We start from the raw sequence: 18,653 nt of genomic DNA, 5'->3' as shown, positions 1-18,653 counted from the left end.
TAAACAGCAAAATGATAACAAAGCAACCCAGTTGCCAGAATAATGGAGGATTTATACTTCTGCGTCAAAAGCCTGCATAAGCTCTGCGTCGATGTAGAGCCTACGCCGTACCCTGTGCCACATGCTCCTCCCCAGAAAAGTAACTACACGTCGCGGAAACGCAGACCTCCTGTCTGTTTTTGTAAACTGAAAAACATTTCCCTCAGTGGACACGAAGCTTTTATTTACTTTAAATTCACAGATGAGAAACAATAAATTGCGAAGACAATAAAGCCTGCACAAAAATAGTATTTTAAGTCTTGTGTGTGATTTATCCTGGCTTCATATGAGCAGAGGAAATCTCTGCTAGTTGCTAGGCTAACTTATACAATGTAAAATGCCATAGGCTTGTGCTAATAACGTTAGCATGTTATATTTGTTTGGAGAATGTGTTTAGTATAAGACAGTTGTATTGTCAGTGAACCTTGTGAGTTGTAATGGAGCTGAATTCTGTAACTTTACCTTTATTAAATGTTGCTGTTGTCCCTGGCTTCATATGAGTAGAGGAAAAGTCTGCTAGCTGCCAGGCTAATTTATACAATGTAAAATGCCATAGGCTTGTGCTAATAACGTTAGCATGTTGTATTTGTAGTGAAAATGTGTCCAGATAAAGACAAGTGTTTGTCTGTGAATGCTGCGAGTTATAGTGAAGCTGATTTGTGTACTTGTGTTTTAAATAGTCCCTATTAAGCTATGTTTAATGTGTGTTTAATGTGTGAATCAACTAAACTTTACAACACTTCACAGAAACCCCACTATCGACTAGTGTTTTGGAGGTGTAACTGCAGAGTGACACAGACACTCCACCGCACAAGTACAAATGCTCACAACTGCATAGACCACCTGTGTAGTCTATTATGTAGTGCGAACTTTCTTTATGTGTCAACAATCACTTGTGGTTATGTTTACGTTGATGTGATACGTATGGAACGTACAAATGTAACGACTTTGTGGTTCACAGAAACATACAATGCCATCATTTATTCTGTTGTCTGGCCTGATTCAGCACGCGTTTAGTGTTGAGCTGCTCAGAAAGTAAAATCTCTCATCCCCCCTTGCTTTCGTTTAGCTGTGTCAGCAGAGTCTCTGTAAATAGCTGGTCATCAGTAATTTTGCTTGTGATGTGCTAAAGAGATGAGTTCCACTGTCTTTACTGTGTGTGTGTGTGTGTGTGTGTGTGTGTGTGTGTGTGTGCACGCACATGTTTACTGTCCTTACATCTCATTTGTAGCAAATCTTGTTAGTTGTTGTAATTGAATCTGCTGGCACATCAGTGTCTGTGCTGCACAGTTGAGATGCTGCAGTGATCTGGCTGTGTTGTTCAGTGTCTCCCTTCAACTCACTTGACATGCTCAACAAACAACAGCTTAAAGGATAGCAACACCTAAATTAGGGATTCCAGTATGTTATTCCCGGGTCCATGTCATTGGTCCGACATCCCATTAGTCCGACGGTCCGCAGTGCTGAACGGCTCCCGGCAGGCGTATTTCTACCTTGACAGTGCGCCGCGACCGGCTCTGGGTCAGCTGGGAAAGGCTTGAGGCGAAGCAGGCTCACAGCTTATGTGTTTGTCACTTTCTTTTTCATTTTAACCCACACCATGATCTTTTCCTGACCCTAACCAAGTGGTTTTTGTGCCTAAACCTAACCAGACCTTAACCGAAGGGCATCATGATGATTTCGGAACAATGGGACTTTGGAACAATGGGTTTAATATGGTCGGAACAATGGGCTGTCGGACCAATGGGCAGTTCCCGTTATTCCCATGGCCTAGGAAAGTTCAGTCAATATTTGTGAATAAGAGCTACTCTCTCTCTCAAAGCCAGAAAAAAAGAGAAGTCTCAAACTTGTGATGTTATCAAGTATAAAGTCTGGAGCTGTTCCATAGACAATGAATGGGAGCCTGTCTTATGGACCCCAGACTGTTTGTTTTCTCTTTTATGCTATTGTATTATTCTCAGTTCTGAAACAAAAAGTGTACTTATATACATCCCCCTGGGTGCTGTCAGTATCATCTAAAACATCTTTCCCAATTTATTGTCTACTGAACAGTTCCAGACTTGATGACATCACATATTTGAGCTTTACCACTCCAGTTTTTGGATTTGGGAGAGGGTTGCTCATGTTGCTAATATTTTTGGACTGTCTTAAGCCCAGTTCAGACCAAAGATTTTAGGACGAGACAATACCGTTTTAGAACGTTGCAACGGTGTGAACTGGCCGTCTGAGCTTGATGGTGTCACGTGCAACTCCACTGGTCAAATCGGCAGCACCTGGATTTAGAGCATAAAGCACGTCACCTGTTTCTACAGCCCAACGGCTTGTAGTGAAGTCAGCCAGTCAACTCAAAATGACCACAGACATTTATTTATACTTGTGTGTCGGCTCTATGCTGTAGCCTACGTATAGGGCGTTGTGAGCATTTTTACTTGTGCAGTGGTGTGTCTGTGTCACTCTGCAGTTGCGACATGGTTTCTGTGAAGTGCTATATAGCTTAGTTGATCCAAAACACACATTAAACATGACTTATTACTGACAATTTCAAACACAGCTACACAAATCAGCTTCACTATAAGTCGCAGCGTTCACAGACAAAGCACTTGTCTTTATCTGGACACATTTTCCCTACAAATACAACATGCTAATGTTTTTAGCACAAGCCTATGGCATTTTACATTGTATAAATTAGCCTAGCAGCTAGCAGACTTTTCCTCTACTCATATGAAGCCAGGGACAACAACAACATTTAACAAAGGTAACGTTTCAAAATTTGGCTCCATTACAACTCGCAAGGTTCATCAACAAAACAAACACGTTTTTCAAACATATACAACATGCTAACATTATTAGCACAAGCCTATGCCATTTTACATCATATAAATTAGCTTAGCAAATAGGGGTTTCAGCTTACAAAGAAAGACAGGAGGTCTGTGTCGCCACAACGTGTAGTTACATTTCTGGGAAGGTGCACGTCAGGCTAAGGCGTAGGGTATGGCATTGATTTGTGCCTTGTTTACATTCAGGTTTACTATCATGAAGTTGCTTCTACTAATCAAAAACTCCATGGGGTACCATTAAAATCTTAAGTTTTAAACACAATACAAAAAGTAAAAAGCAAAACACAAATCAAGAAATATTTGTATATATGGGGCTCAAAATATAACTAAACTGTGGTCTGTTGTGTGTTTAGCTGTGTACATGTGTCAGTATTTGTTTCTCATCACTCTTTCCTCCTTTGGCTGAGACATACCCAGCTGTGTCGGAGTCGACAGTGCAATAAAGCAGATTTCACTTTGGAGACTTTTAAAACTTACGATTAACTCGGGAGCTGTGAGCATGACCTAGATTACACTGTACGATTGTGGCTTGCATTGCCTCGTAGCTGTTTTATTTTCTAACTCATTATTCCTCCCACTAGCCTTATGCCTCTGTGTCTTTTATTAATATTAATTCTGAAGCTATAAACTCGCAGTGTACCTGCTATCCCCGGCTTCATCACCAAGTCAGCTCATCGGCTTTTCCCCAACAGATTCGCTCGCTGAATATTGTCCCAAATCTCATCTGGTCCATCATTCATTTATAAGTGCCGCACTGTGATGTAAAACACACAAACGCGGTGCAGAGGGCCGACTGTGAACACATATTTTGTGAGTGAAGCAAAGGGAGAAGAGAATAATCATTACTTTATTATTCTGTCTGCCTCTTGCTTTCTTTCTCTGTCTGTGCTCTTTATGAAACGGGTCTGGGGTCTTGATTTGTGATGGACTAGGACGCACACTCACAAACTTGCACACACACACACACACATCAGGATGTCAATGTAATTAGACTACAGAGGGCCAGACTACTGCGCTATGGATGACTGGCTACAACTAAGTGGGCGATAGACCGATCCATTTGACAGAACTGGGTTAAGAAATATAGTCCTTCAACGATCTGCAGCGTGAAGTCTCAGATATGCTGCGAGCAGAGGACAGAGAGGGTTAAACTTTCTTTTGGCAGACTCCACATTTGCTAATCTGTTTTCCTCAGACTATTTGGAGCTCCAGTGTTGTGTCCTTTATATTGCACTCCTGATCGCTGCAAGATCACTCAGAGGTTAACTTGCATGTGTCTTCCCAGAGCTGCCAGGCAAAGAGGATAAGGAGGCTGAGGAGGCTGAGGAAGGTGTGGTTCCTCCAGCAGACAGTGATGGTGACACCAGGCTGGCAGACGTTTCCACGCCATCCGCTAAGCTGCTAACTGCGTCCCCGCCACAGAGCACAGGTGAGCACACAAATCCCTTGAGGTGTAAACAAACACATTTTGAAAATCCCATCCATTTTAAGCATGTGTTTGCCCCGGCATAGTGTTAGCTGGACTACCAAAAGGACTGCAGGCTGTTTGTTTCATGAGCCGTCCTGTAGCTGTTTGAATGTCTGTCAATCTGTCAGAGGACGAGCAGAAACAATTACCCTGCATCCTTTGCCTGGAGCCACTAATTGCTTCCAACGGGAGGAGAAAACTGCTAGTTCAAGCTGTGGTTTTGGAGAACTCCGGAGAACGGAAGAGACAGGGAACAATGCCACTCGATAAACAAATGTGTCTCTCAGATAGATAATCATTGATCCAGTGACAATAGCTGCCTTTAGAAAACACACATACAGGTATTGATTATGTGCTGGCCAATGACAGCAGAGTAGTTTAGAATGAGTTGCTGCACACGTCAGTTCCAATGAATAAAGTATTACTGTTTAAATGGTTTTAGAATCTATTCATTAAGGCAGGGTGTCAGAGCACTCTTATTATAGGGTTAGAGACCGAACATACAAAAACATTAGAAGGGTTTATCTCTGGGTCTGAGATGTGAAGCCAATGGTGATGTGCCTTAGGCCCCAGTCACACAGAAAGGCAAGGCACTCTGCACTGCCTTTTTTAAGAATTAAATGCCACTAGAGAAAAAAAAAAAGCTTGCTGTGCCTTTTTATTGTTTTTTTTTATTGTTTTTTATTGTTGCCAGGCAACCATGGACTCACCTCCTGATTCTAAGCTTCCGGTGAAATCCATCTACCGTTTATTTCTTTATTTATTTCAGCAATTAGTATCTAGTTCCTAAAATGTTGAGGCAGAGGCTACTTGCTGTAGCTCTGGTTGAGGGTGAGAGGCTGTCAGTAAATAGTTTGTTGGGCACAGGGAATCGGAGATCTGTGTGGGTACATGAGACCCTAAAAAAGATGGTGGATCATGGGGAGCACCACAAGTTGGTCCAGAAGCTTCTCCTCCTCGATGTTGGCCATTTCTAGGCATATTTTAGGATGACTCAAGGGAAGTTTGGCAACCTGCTGTCTATCGTCGGGCCGTATAACTCTGGGTATCCAGCAACTGCTACCACCAGTTTCTCCTCCATTGTTTACCAACTGTTAACATATTGTCGTGACCACTACTGAAGGCCTGCCTCTCAAATCATCTGATCGGACAATGGGAAAAAAGATGACGAATAAGGAGATGACGCGAGGCACCTTAACGCTCTGAGTTGAAGTTTTTTCAACTCAAGGAGTTCAGCGTGCGCCGGCAAAAATGGCAGGTGCCTAGAGCACAGAAACACCAGGTGCGTTGCAACGCAAAAACCGTGAGCAAAAAGCTCCATTCTCATTAAAAACAACTCCAAAAAGGTGACTCCAGCTGCTTTCTGTGTGATCAGGGCCTTCAACCTGCATTCTTTCTAATGGCCAGCAGGGGGCGACTCCACTAGTTCCAAAAGGAAGTCAGATCTGTCTCTGTGCCATCTTTGAGTTTTGAAGTAAACTGTTAAACTTTATCGAGTGGTCCGGTGGATTTTTTTGTGTGTGGATTAAGACGAAGGTGATGATTAGAACGTTAAGCTATGGCTACACTCAGCCCCAAGCTCAGTGGCTCCTACTGATGACATAAAACCTTATAAACTGCTTTCAAATAGCTTTCATTTCTACAAACAATACTCAAATAGGAGGAAAAGGTACTTTGGTTGGGGTCTACCGTCAGTGGTGGATTAATGCACAGTTGGTGCTCTGGTGAGTGTTGGCAACAGAGTGTTTAATGTGGGACTGACTCAGAATAAACTACACTGCACATGTTTATGATATGAATGGTTCATCAGTGAACCAATTGTTCTATTCATTGATGCATTGTTATTAGTTTTTGGGAAACAATGGAGCTCTGTGGCTCTGAACAATAAGCTTTATCAGGCTTTTGCTACACAGCCAATACATGTTGGCAGGATCAATTCTTTGTTGTCTTATTGTCTCTTTGTGGGAGTTACTGACTATAAGAAAAATACAGTGTCACCAGAGTTACCCCTAAGCAAGTAAAATCTAGAATAACATCAATATATAGATCATGAACTTGACTTCTGGTGTGATATGTTTAGTAAAAGACTCACTTTTAGCCCAGTTCACAGGAGCAGATGTAACCCACATTACCTTGCCCAGAATAGCAGATGTTGTCAAGTGATTTTCAAAAATAGAGCTGTCAAATGTGCCACTCGCTGATGATGGGGCGCTACAGGGCTCTCTATCTTGGTGTGTCACAAGTGAGCGAGTGAAACAATAATGTTGGTCGTGTGTCTGCCTGCCATTTGAATGTGTCCTGCCTAAAGCCAAAAAGCTGCTGCTGCTGCTGCACATAAACAAATTTACGGTTATCATACAAGCCCCCTCCGTTTGCTTTAATGGACCCACAGCAGGTGATTTAGCATTAAGTGCAAGTGTTCAGGAAACAGATAAACCCTCAGCCGCACATTTCCCAACACACTACCGGCTCCTCCTCAGTATGCATGATCTAACTTCTCCACGTGCTCCTACTAAATTGCTTTTTCTGAGGTGAGCCAAATTGAAAATGAAGGCAATCAGATGAAAACTACACAGCGCTCTCGGTTTCATGATGCAAAATCAACACACAGCCAATTAAAAATGAGCGTGTGGGGTTGTTGGCCATTTAACACCAGAGGAATCCCTCACCTTTATTACCTCGGCCGGTCTGCAGATTAAGGTGCCTTAGGTGAGACCTTTCAAGATTTACTGGGAAAACCCAAAGAAATTAAGACATAAATAAAGCCTCTGTGCACTAATAGCACCTCCACTGAGACCTAAATGAAACCACTTCTCACAATAAATGATCTCTGAAGCGATCTGTGTAATGTGGGTTTGCTGATTTTCAGAAAATCAGCGTTCATTTATCTTGCAGACTGTGTGCTATTGGTCTGTGTTAATAATTAAGTGAATCATCTTATTAAGACAGCTCTAGGATCTTAGCTTCTTTTGATTTATATTGAATGTTCCATCAAATATTCCAAGTAATCGTCACTTAGTAGCTGCAGGCATTACGGAAAAAAGGGCTACATGTAGAGTATTGCCATGTACATCAAAATCAAAATTTAAAGCCATGCTGTGGTAGCCTAGCATGCTAGGAATGGCAGTGTATTGGTTGGTCCACCTTTTTTTCCAGACTGAAATATCTCCACAACTATTGCATGAATTGATGAAACATTTTGTACAGACATTTATGTTTCCCAATTGACTTGTAAAACCCTGACATTTCCCAAACTGCTATCATCCAGTGGTGCCCCCAAAGCATGGTTTGACTAAAATGAACAATGACAGCAATATAGTCCACGATGAGCAGCGCTAAAATCAGCCTGCGTAGTTGTCCCTCCATTGTGACATTAGAAAGTGTCACATTTATCTTGCAAGTGTACTCTTCTTCAACGTTTGGTTTACTTCCTGGATTTTTCCCACATGGAAATTCTGACCAATCGAGATCAGCTTTCTCACACAAGGCATTTGATCTAGTCCACTTGTAAATGCTGCCGTGAGAACACAACCAACTCTAGGCAATAATACAACTTTCTAACAAAATTAGTCCATGATTCAGACCAAAGCAAGACAACTCTATAGGTCTGAAAGCACCCCAAGGCATCCACTGGTACCAACCATGTCATGCTAGCTTGTTAGGAAGAGGGCTTAGAAATAACAGTCCAAAGTGGCATGGCCATTTTCAAAGGGGTCCCCTGACCTCTTACCTCAAGATGTCTGAATGAAAATGAGTTCTATGTGTATTCTTGAGTCTCCAGTTTACAAACATGCCCACTTAATGCTAGTTTCATACAGTGTTTTGCAAAGACTATGCAGTCTTTTGCATGCAGTATAAAAGTATAATGTGTATGCCTATTCTACCCTATTTAAAGGAACAATGCATCGCCTAATGTCGTGTTCACACTGTGCGAAAATAAAACAATTTGAATTACATGTAAAGTTAATGTAAAGCCGCAATTAGGCACAAATTCCTGGTAGACAGCACAGTGGATGCGATGCAAATGACGTGAAATACGCAAATTAAGCCACAGAAAGGAAGCAAGTAGCATGATTTCGTGTCATACGCTTATTGGCGACAGTTAAAAAATCGGAACTTCAGCGACTGATTCGTTCCGCGATAGCCAATTAGCACCGAGATCCTCCGCGGGTGTATGACACCCAGGACGTACTGGCGGAAGTTCATTCATCAGTTCAGCGATTTCACGCACATATGACATGAGTTATTTGCGCGTATGAAGCGAGTCAACCTTAAATATTTGAGCATTCAAACTGGTGTGAACACAACATAACACGTGCAGATACATAGGCGAATATTTTGGTGATGACGCAGGGGACAATCATTAGGACATGTGCATTTGCCCCCCTGAAACTGAAGAACTGGGGACTTTTATTTTGACAAAATTAAAGACCATTTTAACATTTAACATTTTAACTTGCTAGCCTCAATAATGTGTTGTTTTTTTTAAAATGCAAACCTAATGACGTTTCTATTATTCCTGGTTGCAATTTGTGTTTTATGCTAATCTGCAAATGTTAGCATGCTAACAAACTAAGATGATGTTTAGCCTGTTGTATGCTACCATGCTAGTGTAAACATTTAGCTCACAACACTGCTATGCCAAATTCCACAATCCACTCTATTAAAGCTCCAGAGAGGTATATCTTTCTCTTTAGTTGCTGAATGCTCCACAGTGTTTACCAGCTAATCACAAACTGTGTCTGCCTGCTGTTTGTTGCTGAGCAGTCAGTGGAAAGTCAGTGGAATTTAAATTTTAATTCTTTAAAGGATGACATTTCAGACATTGTTAGTAGTTAAAATGAGCCCTCAGTTGGTGTCCACAGTTTAAGTTTAGGTAAGTTCTGTCTATTATAGATGTGTCTACTATCCCTAGCATGGGAGACTTGTTCCCACAGGAATGTGTCAGATGACCAAGCAACATGCAGTGGAACGTAACGCTCTGATCCATCCTTGTACTGTAGCCATCACATTCCAAACCCTGTCCAGGCCGCTCGGCCTGCCCCGGCAGCTCAGATGTGACATTTATCGACATGAGCGTCACGTTTTCCACTCGGCCTGACTGGCATCCAAGTCATCACCATCGCCCTGGAAAGTAAACAAATGGACGGACGAGTCATTGGCATAACACTGCACTGAATCCCACCTACTTTATCAGTGGCCCCCACATTCAGAATGCCTGCAGCTGTGTGTTTGTTTTACAATACAGCCACATTTCCCACACTGCTCCTGTCTGTTTTGATAGGATGATACTGTCAGTGCAGTCATACAGTGCAGGTGGACTAACTTTCAACAAGATTAAATGGAGCTCCTCATTTTCTGACATTCTGCACTGTTTCATATGGAGTGGTCACATTATTGTCAGTGTTGTGCTAAAGTAATGATTGCTGTTATCATTGCTTAATCTGTTGATTATTAGCCATGCTTGTGGCACAACACTAGGGCCGGCAATGTCGGTCAGTCAAACACTTTGGTCCAGGCTGAAATATCTCACACTACTGGATGGATTACCCTGACATTTGTTACAGATTTCAGTGGTTCCCAGAAGATAAATCCTAATGACTTTGGTGATCCACTGACTTTTCTGCTAGTGCTACCATGAGGTTGACATTTCTGATTTTGAGAGAAAAGTCTCAACTAGTTGCTGGTTTGTCATAAAATATGGTGCAGATTTTCATCCTGGTTTAGCTGTACTTTGTATTTAGTGCTTACTGGCAAAATTAGCATGCTAACACCTGTAACTAAGATGGTGACAGTGCTAAATAATGCCTGCTTAGTGTCCATAATTGTATTACTATACATATATATGAATACATCCATGTAAACATCAGTATGTTGGCATTTTCACTATGAGCATTTTGCTATGCTAGTGTTAGCATGTGGCTTAAAGTATAGCCTTACACAGCCACGAGCGTAGCTGTACACTCTTATTTTAAGCATAATTCATTCAGTTAGATTCAACTATTTAGTCCATAACATGCCAAAAAGAGTGAAAAAATATCTGCTGCAAATAAAGTTCTTGCTTGTTTGGTCTTGTACTCAATTTACAGCAATACAGAACAAAAGTGTAAATTTGCCATCTAGAACCAACAAATATGTAATTTTGAATTCATAAATCTTTTTCTGTTATTTGTCTAATTTGATTACTCAAAAAATGTTTCAGGACTACTCACATTTTTAAAAATGTATAGTTTAAGGTCTAGTGCATGGATGTATTAGGGACCGTACACATGCTGCAAGCTCAAATTCATTGTTTTCAATGTAGATGCGTGGCAGGTGTGCACCTATTTTTCAGGGTGCAACAGCCCTGAGATAAACTGAGTTCAACTTTTGGAATGCAGCAGCACGCACTGCATGTCAGATGACGAGGAACAATCAGTCACAGCCGACAGATATTTCTTCCTTCATCTGTGAATATCAGTCCATGTTAAATACATAAGAGTTGATCATGTTAGTGCAGGGCTACCCAGAGTTTTACATCTGTCCCATAGACAATAGGTCTACACACTTATAAACAGCGCCTGGAAGATCAGCTCTGCACTCAGGATTTCAGATAAATAGGCTGTATGGTGCTTCTTAAGGTTGTGTAGTAACCTCAGCTGCAACCTGCCGCCAAGCTCTTGAAAGTTGGCATACAAAAAAAAAAGCACAATAGTAGTGCCTAGCGCCTGACCTCGCGTCAGGTGGTTAAAGACGCCACATGTGCACAGTCCTTTAAGAGACGTTGCTCAGTTGGTGCATGAAGCAAAAAAAGTTGTTTTTCTGTGTGCATCCGCATCACTGGGTCCATAGAGCAGGCGCACTAGAGTCTTACGTCCTGCACCCAAGTGGCTGACTTACGGTTTAGCGCTCTGCTAAATGGATTCAATCTCAACAGTGGCAGTGAAAGTCATTTCGCGGGGGGTTGTGACGTTAAAAAAAATGTATCACTGACTTAAAGACATCTCTTTCCCAACGTAGGTCTATAGGAAAAATTCTTTTTGGACCTGGTAGCATCACGTTACGGACCCTGGAAAGTGCAGTACCACTGTTTGGCCACTACGAAAGTTGGCTTCATCTTGGTGCTCTTCCTGGGGGTGTGGTCTACTGTGTAGGATTTGGTGGCATCTAGTGGTGAGGTTGCAGATTGCAACCAACTGAAACTTTTCCTGTGTGCCAAGTGTCTAGGAGAACTACGGTGGCTGATGTGAAAACATGAAAGGCTCCATCTAGAGCCAGTTTTTTGTTTATCCATTCTGGGCTACTGTAGAAACATGACTCTTTGGAAGAGGACCTACTCTGTACGTAGATATAAACAGTTATTTCTGAAGTTACAAAAAGACAACTATTCTTAGTTTCTGGCGATGATACACTAAACATAAAACATAACTGTGATTATCCTATTATATTCTCCTTGTGTCAGTATATCCCCCTAAATCTACACACAGGGTTTTTAATGTTCCAGACACCTCAGATGTGCTTCTAAATCAGCCACTGTGTTTATAGTTCAGTCATTCTCTCCTGGCAAATTAAACATCAATATGGAACAGGATGTTTAGTCCAGTTGCTAAATGGACTTAATGTCTGCTCTGCTTGTACTTTCCTGGCAGAACAGCAGCAGTGTGTGAATGTGTGGCACATGTGCTGACTGATGTTCACACATCTGGCCAGTTCTCTTCTCTGCTGCCATATTTGCTCTTAACAATATCGTCCAGCGCGACGCTAATGGATCATTATGAGAATGATTCACGAGGGAGCTATCTCAACAGCATTTCACTTTTTGCTATTAAAGATTCGGCAGGGTTTAATTATGAAAACAGTCCATCAGTGCAAAAACAAAGCCTCGCGAAAACTCATCCATCCTTGTTTTTTCCCTCCTGTTGACGACGTGATTAAGCTTCAATAGACAGCTCAGGATGTCTGAAATAAATCTGCTGTGTCATGCTACAGTAAAAGATGCACCAGCATCTGGCAGCATGGTCATATTTCCTCCAGCCTGACGTTTTCATCACAACCTGGGACGGTGATTCAGCTCTGGGGTCTGGAGATGTACGAGGAAAAATGATAAAGACTTTGTCAACAACAGGCAGACAGCAGGGCAGTGCTGAAGCTCATTCTAAAGCACTTGTGAAAATCCTCCGCCACTCTTAGGGATCTGAGGTGGGAAAAAGAGCAAGGCTTTGCTCACCAGGGGTACTTGAGTATAGCAAAGTGTCAACAGCACATATACATGCAAATGCACCGGCAGACAACATGAGCACTCATAGACACATATTGTACAAGAAACACATTAATATGAATCCAAGTGAAAGGGCTTCAGGCCGTTTGCATCCCAGTTAATGTTAGAGTGCTAAAAGCAGACACACACTGTCAACCATCTCCCCGCAGAGCTGCAGACCTACACATGCTAAACATAATGGAAGCAGCAGCTGCCATGCATTGGATCCATACAACTTAGGGGAGGGGGAAGCAACAGAAGCAGAAAACATAAAGCATGGGAAGAGACTTGTAAAAATCGGGGCAGTCTACGAGAACTGAACACTGTCCCAGTTTAAAAATAACAAACCCACCTATGGGAGTTTCCCCTTTTTGAAGGCGGGTGTTGAAGGGAAATCATAAACAAATGAGCGAATTGAGGAACCAGGACAGGGTGGGATGGGAAACGCAACGCAAGGATACAACCCATAAAAGTACATTAAAAGACAGATGAGAAAGACTTGAAACAAAAAAACCAAACCACACAGATTCCACTTTTAGTTTTACATCGGAAACGAAGTAGACATCTTCAGTCTATACGTAAAGATTTCAGGGTTTTGTGGTGCTGATGTCTGCACATTTAAGTTCTCAAACTGGCACATAACATTACCACCCGATATAATGTATTCCCCAGGCATCACTGGACATATTTAAACCCCTTTTCTTTTCGCTGTTTTACGACAATGCTTTTTGGCTCGATTTACCGACATTTTTACTCAAGAAATAAACCCTCTAATCTCGCACAGAAATTACAGCAATATCATTTATGAGCAACCACTTCGCTAAACCAGCCTGCTGTGTGATTTACTGCGCCGTCAGTTTATCAAGTCCATTTGTCCCCGCCGTCTCTGTGGGTCCATTACAGCACCTGGCTCTTTATGGAGGAGTGATTGTCTCTGATATGCAGCAAAATGACGGATGAGCCTGCGTGTGTGCGGCTGATGGAGATGCAGTTGGAAGCTGCCTCTCCTCTGCTGCCTCTTTAAGGGTTTGGAGCTGCCATCATTAGACTGAAGGTTTCGCTGTGTTCTTTTCTGTGGTGGAAAGATTGCATGTGCGTGGTTCTGTTTTATGGAAAAGAACAAGCTCTGTGATGTGAAGCTCAGTGATGTGGAGTCCAGGAGGCGGAAAGAGTGTTTGTCTTGTTGCCAATCTGTGAAGCATTATGCAGTGTGAAGTGACTTGTCCCATTCAAGCCATCCTCCAGTGACTGAACTACCTAAACACGTACGGGCGCAGATGAGCTCTGCAGGCGTCTCTGTAATGTTCACGCAAACACATCTACACATGGATACTCCTTAATTTCCGAAGCTAAACCATTTCCTTCGCAGTGCTAAAACACGTCTAACACAATCATAATTAACTGCATGGAAACTCCAGATGGCTTATGTAATGCAAGAGAAGCTGGCTCTGTGGTTCTGAGTGGGCTGATCTCTAACTCACACACACACACACTCACACACGCCTCTGATTTGGGCCCAGCTCAGTTTGAAGTTGCTTTCCTACAAGCTTTTAAACAGGATTAGCACATTAGGAGGAAAGCACGCTTTTACCATTATGGATCTGAGCCAATTTGTTCTCTGGCTCAGATAGTTTGAACGTTGATTAAATGCTTCAGTGTATCCTCATGAGTGGACGATTAGTATGCTTTTAAGTGAATTAAAAGTAGACGTTTACAGCTGTTGCCTTCTCCAAGTTTTGGATTTTCTTGTTCTCTTACTTTTCAATGACTCATTCAAACATTAATCTTGTCTATTTAAAGACAATTTGATCAAACTGAATTTGTACTCTCTTTCCAGGCATTCCCACGAAAACGCCCCGTATTCCTGTGTACACAGAAGATTGGATGTCCAACTTTGTGGACAGTGACGCCACCTTCCTTCCAGACTGCAATAAAGAGCGCTCCGGGATCTGCAACCTTTCCGACACTTGGGACTCCACGACAGCCTCGGACGTCAAGCCCACACAAAACACCACTGCCCCGAACCAATCAGTCAACCCCTTCCTGATCCCGGCTCCACCCATGTTGGTGCCGCTGTACACCGACTGGAACAGTGCCATGGCAGCGTGGGGCCTGGCCTGGGAGGCACACGTTTACGGCGCTGGTTGCGTCTTTGCGATGCTAACGCTAGCCTCGGCGCTTAATCTGCTCTGTTTGCCTCTACGATGCCCATCCGGATGTGGCTACTTTGCCCTGGTCAGCCTGTTTCTACTAGCTGCCGGTTGCACCAGGTCATTCTCACTCCTGTATGATGCCTATGGCCACCAGGACCGCTTGCCCTCCACAGAGGCCTCGCTGGTACTTTATGAAGCACCGTTTCCCTGCTTGACTGCAGCTTTCGGACTGGTTTTCCTTCTCCTCTCCATGCGCTCAAGAATGCAGCTCTCCTACTCAGCTTTCCAGAGACCGTGTTTCCTGGCCTGCCTGGTTGTCCTGCACTTTGGTGCTGCATTCGGACCGGTGACGTTACTGAAGTTCTACCAGCAAAAGCCTCCCCTTTGCCTCTTCCTTTCCCTCATCTCCCGTGGAGCCTTCGTAGCACTGGCCACATTTCTGTCTGCTGCCTATTTTGTGTTCTACATCTACGTGCGGGCAGATTCGAAGCACATCTACCACCTGAACAACACATCTCCAACACCTGCTGAGCGCTACAACCGCTGCCCCTTTGCTGAGAGCCGGGACTGGGACCGTGCAGCTGTAACCGTTTGTATTTCAGCATTGTTTTGTTTAGCATGTGCAGGACTGCAGTTATATGCAATGCTCAATGCTATGGGCATTGCAGGTGGAGAGGAGGTGTTCCACCCTTGGCCCTGGTGGGCTTTTCAGTTCAGCTGCAGACTGTGTGAGCTCGGGGTTTGTCTCACTTTAGCCTTGGTGGTCGCGCAGCCAGTCTACTGCTCTGACCACCTCCCAGATGCAGGGAGCTGCTGGACTGAACTGTTGGCGTCCAAGTCACCCATCCTGCCTGGGAGCTACCAGTGGAGCCTGAGCCAGCAAGAGAAGCTTGCAATCGTTGATACCGTTGGGCTGGGGGAGACGGAGAGCCTACCTCTTTATACTCTAGTGGATGAGAGGCTTGGTAGCAGTCTGAACGGTCTGGACCTTCTCTACCACAGCAACCGGGCCTTGGCATACCGGGACCTGGATTTGGATTTGGACTTGCATGGTTCAGTAAAACCAGAGGACGGAGGAGGCGGCGAGCCCTCAGGTGGATCCTCGTTTACCAGTGACTCCACCACAGACCTGCGCCCACCATCACCCATCAACCTGCGTCGCAGCATCGACGAGGCACTCTTCAGCGAGGCCCTCTTTCCCATGAGCCTCTTTAGCCCCACTCGGCCAATCCGCTGCAGTGATCTATCCATAAACAACCACTGTGCACTTCCCAGCAACGGCTTCTGTGATCCCCTCACAACTGATCCTGGCCTTTATCGGACCTCTTCCTGTGTGGAGATGGCCTCTCTACCCCCGCCCCCTTCGGCCCAATCTCAAGGAGACACTGTTGCTCAACCATCTCCCTCCCTGTCCTCTTCCTCCAGCAACTCATCTCCTGAACGCTGGAGGGGCAGCTCCTCCTCCTGTTCCCTCTACCGAGAGTCTTTCGGAGGCTCCTCGCTGGTCCTCTGCCCGAGCCCGGAGAGACATGCTCAGCAGCTTCTCCAGCAAGGGGGGACGGGCCACACCGACCCACAGAGGCACTATCAAACACTGGGTGCGGCCTCACAGGAGAGCCTGGACCTGGACATGTCGTCCGAGGCAGACCGATCAGTGCAGGAGGAGTTCATCAGTGTTTGCAGACAAATCGATGCTTTGAGCATCTGCAGCGAGACTATTGATTTATGAAAGGACAGTCTGGTCAAACAAGGGTTGCTCAGAGGACTTATTAAGGAAAATGTCAGAGGGGTGACTGTCCAGGGTTTTGGTAGTGCATGGTAGCTTTTGCATTCACCATGAAAGACCTTTAGCTGCCAACAAAGTTTTGGGAGGTTTGATGAGCTTTCTTATGTGGTCATTAGTGAATGTTTATGAGGGTCTAAGTGCCAAGAATGTCAAAAGCCAAAAGGTAATTTGTAACTTTTACATGTTTGATAATGGTTGGTGAAGTTTGATACAGTCAAAAGACATTTTACTGAGTGGGGATCAGAATTTATTTGTACAAATGTTTTTATTGCATTCCAACATTCCAATAGATAGTACTGTGACTAAAATTAAGCACTTATTAAATACTACTGAAGTCATATGCTTTCAAACTCAGAATATCACTGTCATTAAAGGTCATGTTGGATAAGTGGGATTAAAATTAAGTTTGTCAAACTATAAAAGCTCCATACCAACATGCCGCACATCTTACCTGCAGTAATGGTGCAGCAGTGCCCTCTACTGGTGAAACGCATACTATGTTATCCTCCTACATTTATCACCAATGGACTGTGCTTCTACATACACTGACAGCATCTTCTATGACTGGCTTACTAATTTATTTATGTTCAAACATAACTTTGCTCAACATATTGTTTAATAAAGTTTGTTTTATAACATCCGGCTTCTTTTATTTGAGGTTCAAGGTGACTCCACAGTCATGGGCGGATTATGAGACAGTTCAGATGATGGGTACAGACATGCAAAGGGCCCGCCCACCTCTCCTACACAAGCAGGGTGTCTGCATATATAACTAACTTGAATTTAAGACATTTTTTAATTCCATCTTATATAAAATTTAAGACCAAATCTGCAATGGAAATACACATTATATATACTCTTTGTTATAGTACTCTTTCCAAGACACTCAGGTCAAAATGAACAGTAGAGAAAAATGACAACAATTGGGTGAGTTCAAGTTTAATGTAAAAAAAACAAACAAATCTTGTCCCTGTCAAAAATGCTATTTATTATTGCAGTTCTTTGGTCTGTCCAATGATTCTAAACTGTGACGGCAGAAATTTTTCGCAGTAATGTGACTGAAAATATTTAAGACCAATCGAATCTGAATGTAAGACATTAAAGACTTTTTAAGGACCTGTATACGCCCTGACAAGAGCAAGACACACAGACTTTGTGGTGATTTTGAATCTAATTCCATTCTTGAGAATTGGGACAAATCACATCTAACCTTATAAAAAAAAACAACCCTCAAAATTATAACTTATCAACACACTAATTGCATTTCTGGGGTGAAACATTATTTTTTAAAGGTTTTAATATTATGAAATAAAATTCAATCAATTAAAAAACGTGTCAAAGCTGCCTTCAAAATCTAAAACTAACACTACGTACTTTTTAGTATCGGTGTTAAAATGTTCTGCTATAATCATTTTGTTTTACAATATATATTTTTGGTGAAAATGTCAGCCCTTTAATGATGTGTCCCAGATGTTTACCAACTCTTAAGATTTTTAACAATAACATAATTTAATCAGGTGTAAAAGAAGTAAGCTATATCCTGAGGACTTCTGTCTCACTTCCCGGTTTCCAAAAAGGTGGGAATGGTGCTTAAATACTGGAAAGCTTTCTATTTTTTTGATAAATTTACTAAATATTCATTCATATCATTTTTTTAAATTTCAAAACTTGTCCTGTGCCAGAAAACACCTTAGTCCCACACATGAATTCACAACTTCAAATAATTAAATGTGTCTTCCTGCCTTCAAAATCTAAAAGTATGTTCTTATAATATTGGTGTAAAAATGTTCTGCTATAATCATCTTCGATTTAAAATATTTTTTCTGTGAAAATGTCGGCCCTTAAATATTGTGTCAAAGATTTTTGTCAACTCTAAGATTTTTACAAAAACATAATTTTATCAAGCGTAAAAGGAGTAAGCTATGTATGTCTCACTTCCTGGTTTCCAAAAAGGCGGGAAAGCTGCTTAAGTACTGGAAATCTTTCTATTTTTTGATGAATTCACGAATTATTGCTATAGAGTGTGTATCAACCATACCAGGTCAATTCTATAGCTATTCTTCCTCTTAACTAAATAAGACTTATGGTTTTTAAATGAGTATTTTGATTAGCATTAAGAGAACTCTGAGCAACA

General features: G+C 42.6%; 1 protein-coding gene across 2 annotated transcripts in view; it reads left to right on the top strand.

Moving 5' to 3' along the window:
- The window catches only part of prrt4b (proline rich transmembrane protein 4b), a 33,931-nt gene extending 16,776 nt beyond the window's left edge, over positions 1-17,155 (top strand). For both annotated transcript variants that reach the window (XM_050035758.1, XM_050035757.1), the window contains exons 3-4: positions 4,162-4,305; positions 14,418-17,155. In XM_050035758.1, coding sequence (XP_049891715.1) covers positions 4,162-4,305; positions 14,418-16,462 — 2,189 coding nt within the window. In that variant the 3' untranslated portion in view covers positions 16,463-17,155. The remainder of the gene's footprint in view (positions 1-4,161; positions 4,306-14,417) is intronic.
- The last annotated feature ends 1,498 nt before the right edge of the window (positions 17,156-18,653 follow it).

Source organism: Epinephelus moara, chromosome 23 (assembly GCF_006386435.1).
Source record: "Epinephelus moara isolate mb chromosome 23, YSFRI_EMoa_1.0, whole genome shotgun sequence".
NCBI classification, from domain to species: Eukaryota; Metazoa; Chordata; class Actinopteri; order Perciformes; family Serranidae; genus Epinephelus; species Epinephelus moara.
Note: the sequence above shows the minus strand (reverse complement) of the source record. Positions and strands in the feature narration are given on the sequence as shown.